This window comes from Grampus griseus (genome assembly GCF_964374135.1).
Source record: "Grampus griseus genome assembly, chromosome: 2".
NCBI classification, from domain to species: Eukaryota; Metazoa; Chordata; class Mammalia; order Artiodactyla; family Delphinidae; genus Grampus; species Grampus griseus.
The window spans coordinates 169,994,388-169,999,808 of NC_139018.1; the positions used below are offsets into that span (position 1 = coordinate 169,994,388).

The 5,421-nt window shown below is 39.4% G+C and overlaps 1 protein-coding gene across 1 annotated transcript; it reads right to left on the minus strand.

Annotated features, from left to right (window-relative positions):
• Nucleotides 1-1,743: 1,743 nt before the first annotated feature.
• ACBD7 (acyl-CoA binding domain containing 7) lies at nt 1,744-4,750 on the minus strand (the record flags this gene model as incomplete). Its single annotated transcript, XM_082649445.1, has 4 exons — nt 1,744-1,817; nt 1,900-1,965; nt 2,073-2,190; nt 4,727-4,750. The coding sequence occupies 4 exons, from the start codon at nt 4,748-4,750 to the stop codon at nt 1,744-1,746; spliced, it is 282 nt and encodes a 93-aa protein (XP_082505571.1).
• Nucleotides 4,751-5,421: the final 671 nt, after the last annotated feature.

A 5,421-nucleotide genomic window follows, 5' to 3' on the forward strand; every position in this document is an offset into this window, starting at 1 on the left:
GAAATAAAAACAAAAATAAACAAATGGGACCTAATGAAACTCAAAAGCTTTTGCGCAGCAAAGGAAACCATAAACAAGACGAAAAGACAACCCTCAGAATGGGAGAAAATATTTGCAAATGAAGCAACTGACAAAGGATTAATCTCCAAAATTTACAAGCAGCTCATGAAGCTCAATATCAAAAAAACAAACAACCCAATCCAAAAATGGGCAGAAGACCTAAATAGACCTAAATTTCTCCAAAGAAGATACACAGATTGCCAACAAACACATGAAAGAATGCTCAACATCACTAATCATTAGTGAAATGCAAATCAAAACTACAATGAGGTATCACCTCACACTGGTCAGAATGGCCATCATTAAAAAATCTAGAAACAATAAATGCTGGAGAGGGTGCGGAGAAAAGGAAACACTCTTGTACTGTTGGTGGGAATGTAAATTGATACAGCCACTATGGAGAACAGTATGGAGGTTCCTCAAAAAAACTAAAAATAGAACTACCATACGACCCAGCAATCCCACTACTGTGCATATACCCTGAGAAAACCATAATTCAAAAAGAGTCATGTACCACAATGTTCATTGCAGCTCTATTTACAATAGCCAGGACATGGAAGCAACCTAAGTGTCCATCGACAGATGAATGGATAAAGAAGATGTGGCACATATATACAATGGAATATTACTCAGCCATGAAAAGAAACGAAATTGAGTTATTTGTAGTGAGGTGAATGGACCTAGAGTCTGTTATACAGAGTGAAGTAAGTCAGAAAGAGAAAAACAAATACCGTATGCTAACACATATATATGGAATCTAAAAAACAAAACAAAAAAATTGTCATGAAGACCATTACTGTCAGCTTTTATACAGTATATGCTTTAAAATGGACGTAGGGTAACTACAGTTACCTCATTCAGTTCTTACACCCCTGTGAGACTGACATTTTCCCCCTACTCCACAGATGAGCTTAGCAAGCTTCGGTAACTTGCCTCAGGTTACCTAGTAAATAAGTCACCAAACGGGGACTGGAACCAGGTGTGCCTGTGACTGCCAAAGCCCTGTGTAAGTGTGAACCCCAGTGCTACACAGTGAAACAAAGAGTCTTGTGATTAGTTCTTAATAAACTGCTCTGATTATACCAGTAAGACCACCTCACTGCAGAAAAAACAGAAGCCAAAAGAACAGCTGTTAATGTCTTTAGGCAAAACTTAGTAAGTTAAGTCCCCTACATACGAACGAGTTCCATTCTGACAGTGAGTCCGTAAGTCCAATTTGGTCATAAGTCCAACAACGTACCACCAGAGCAACACTTTTTTAAGAAGAACTTCTAAAAATCACCTGAAAGGGCTTCCCTGGTGGCGCAGTGGCTGAGAGTCCGCCTGCCGATGCAGGGGACACGGGTTCGTGCCCTGGTCCGGGAAGATCCCACATGCCGCGGAGCAGCTGGGCCCGTGAGCCATAGCCGCTGAGCCTGCGCGTCTGGAGCCTGTGCTCGGCAACAGGAGAGGCCACAGTAGTGAGAGGCCCGCGTACCGTAAAAAAAAAAAAAATCACCTGAAAATTTAAAAATTTCATTAAATATGTAGTTTCAGCATACCTCTAAATAGGAATTACAATTCACGTTACTAGCAAAAATATGGATGATACATAAAGAGTTAACCGTGCATTTCTCCCCAAAATATTAGGTCATGGTACCATTATGAAGTCTTCAAAAGGAAAATTTTCTCACATACTGAATTCTATATTCCATATTTTTCTATTAGCTCTTTTGCTTTAGAAATACAGGCACTCATGGCATCTGCCTTTGATAATCCTAGAAAGATACAAACAGATTGACTCACTGACCGATGTTATTGGGAAATTAAGAAGGTTTGTTTCACTTATTTAAAAATTAACCACCTTGTTGAGGTTCCAAGCTTCCCACTTAGCCTTGCCTTTTAGATTTAACAGTCCTGGACACTCTGCCAAAAGGAGGACAGATATATTTTCAGGGTTACTTTTTACTCTATGCTTCTAGAAATACTGTTCAGTGAAACGTATTGTTATTTTTTTAATGACAACCCAGTACCAGTATCTACATCTCCAATTACAGATTGTTTGTAGAGCCCATAGGGTTCTTTTAGTTCCTCACCATCTGGCCTGGTTTTCAGCTTCCTCATGTCTTTGGCCGCCTTTTCAAAATCAGCCTAAAGCAAAAAGGCACAAAGTGTGCATTTGCTAACTTTCGGCAGGTCCATTTGCTTTGGGGAAACGTAAAGAGGAGGAGGGAGCTTTCAAACAGAAATGAACTATTACTGCTCTGGTTCCACCAGAATTATCCTAACCTATTTTAATTTGTGGACACTTCCCCTGGTCCTTACCTGCTACATAGACAATGTACCCACGTATTAGATACAGAGAACTAAATAAAATTCTTCACACATTACTGACCACAGACGTATTAACACATCTTTCGTTACCCGAATGTTATTGACCAGAGACATTTCAATATTCATTTACATAACAAATCGCTGGCCACAGGCGTCAGTTTCTGCAAAAATCTCCTGGTCAGCAATGAGTTAATATTTAAAATGTTTAATTTATCTATGTTTAAAAACTGAAGAAGACATGAATAAATGGAAAGATATTCCATGTGCATGGATAGAAAGAATTAATAGTAGTAAAATGTTCATCCTACCCAAAGTCATCTATCAATACAAATTCAACTCAATCCCTATCAAAATTCCAATGGCATTTTTCACAGAAATAGAAAAAGCAATCCTAAAATGTGTATGGAGCCATAAAAGCCAAAGCAATCTTGAGAAAGAAGAACAAAGTTGGAGGCATCATAATTCCTGATTTCAAACAATATTACAAGCTATAGTATGGTATGGTACTATGGTATTGGCATAAAAACAGACACATAGATCAATGAAACAGAATCAAGAGCCCAGAAATAAACCCTTTGTAATTTATGACAAAGGAGCCAAGAATATACAATGGGGAAAGGACAGTGTCTTCAATTAACGGTGCTGAGAAAACTGAAGAGAACATGCAAAAAAAATGAAACTGGACCCCACCTTACACCATATACAAAAATCAACTCAAAACGAATTAAAAATTTGAACAGGGGCTTCCCTGGTGGCGCAGTAGTTGAGAGTCCGCCTGCCGATGCAGGGGACGTGGGTTCGTGCCCCGGTCTGGGAGGATCCCACATGCCGCGGAGCGGCTGGGCCCGTGAGCCATGGCCGCTGAGCCTGCGCATCTGGAGCCTGTGCTCCGCAACGGGAGAGGTCACAGCAGTGAGAGGCCCGCGTAACGCAAAAAAAAAAAAAAAAAAAAAAAAAAATTTGAACGTAAGGCTTAAAACTGTAAAACAACTAGAAAAAGACAGAATAAGCTCCTTGACATCAATCTTAATGATTTATTTTGGATGTGACACCGAGAGTAAAACTAGCTAAAGCAAAAATAAACAAAAGGGACTACATCGAACAAAAAAAGCTTCTGCACAGCAAAGGAAACCATAAACAAAATGAAAAGGCTGAGTGGGACAAAATATTTGCAAATCATATGTCTAAGGGGCCTTTGAATATATATATTCAAAATATATAAAGAACTCATATGACTCAAAAGCAAAAAAAAAAAAAAAAAAAAGCAAAAGAAAACAATTTGATTTAAAAATAGCCAGGAGCTTTTTCCACAGAAGACATACAGGTGGCCACATCATTAACCAACAGGGAAATGTAAATCAAAACAACAGTGAGATATCACGTCATACCCGTCAGAATGGCTATCATCTAAGAGACAAGAAATAACAAACGTTGAGGAGGGTGTGGAGAAAAGGAAACCCTATACGCTGTTGGTGGGACTGTAAATTGGTGCAGGCACTGTGGAAAACAGTATGAAGTTCCCTCAAAAAATTTAAAAAATAACTACCATACGATCCAGCAATCCCACTTCCGGGTATTTATCCAAAGGAAATGAAATCACTATCTCAAAGGGATATCTGCACCCACTGTGTACACTGCAGCTGTATTTACAATAGCCAAGACGTGGAAGCAACCTAAGTATCCATTGATGGATGAATGGATAAAGAACATTTTATATATATACATATATATATATGTATATATGTATATATATGTATATATATGTATATATATGTATATATATATATAAAATATTCCATTATATAGATATAACAGAATATTAATCAACCATGAAAAAGAAGGAGCTATTGGGCTTCCCTGGTGGTGCAGTGGTTGGGAGTCCGCCTGCCGATGCAGGGGTCGCGGGTTCGTGCCCTGGCCCGGGAAGATCCCACATGCCGCGGAGCGGCTGGGCCCGTGAGCCATGGCCACTGAGCCTGTGCTCCGCAACGGGAGAGGCCACAACAGTGAGAGGCCCACGTACCACACACACAAAAAAAGAAGGAGCTATCGAAATTTGCAACAATATGTATGGACTAGGAGGACATTATGCTAAGTGAAATAAGTCAGACGCATAAAGATAAATACTGTATGATCTCACTTATACGTGGAATCTAAAAATAAAAAGAAATTAATAGAAACAGAGAGCAAATCGGTAGTTGCCAGAGGTGGGGGGAAGAATGGTTGAAGATGGTGAAAAGGTAAAAGAAAAACATGCAAAAAAATTATATCTGAGAAATTCCAACGCAAAGTTTTTCTCGTAAGTTAGAAGTATATAGATACAAGTTTCTATTAATTTTTTAGATGGCATTACCTTCACTTTCTTGATCACCCTCATGAGCACGTCCTCCTCTTCTTCCAAAATCTACACTTTGCTGTATGCAATAGCTTTGCTGCCAATGAATATCTTTGTCCGGGGCATTCATCTCCCAGCGCCTCTCTGCCCACATGCTTCAACAGCAGTTTTATTTATACCTATTGAGTGGGCTAGCTAGTTTCTGAGGGCAGTACTTCCGATTGCGCTGAGTTGCCTGTATAGATTCCTTTAAAAATTGAGACCAAAACTTCTAAGACTTATTTCAATTGATTTCCAGAAAAGAGAAGTTGTTCAGTCAACTTAGCTGATTAGTAAAAAGAAACTGACTTCCCGGAAATTCTGTATATAAATATTCTGAATAATAAACCTGTCCTCCCCATTCATGACTTACCTCTGAAAACCCTGACCTGCCTAGTTCCCAAGGCGCTAGGATTGGCCCAGCGTTCTCAGCCCGGGGCTCGGCCAGCAGTCATCCCCTTCCCCTGTACTGTTCCACATAGGGATAATCTGCTCCTAGCAGATTTATTCCTTTCTCCTTTTAACCTCTTAGTTTATATACAAAGGCTTTGCTGATTACTTTGAACAATGGAATTGTTCCATTCTTTTTTTCTCCGTTTTCCCCATTCTTTTCTTTTTTCCATTCTTGTGTTATTTGTTTGAAGTCAGGAGTAAGCGGGAATTGTCAGCAGCCT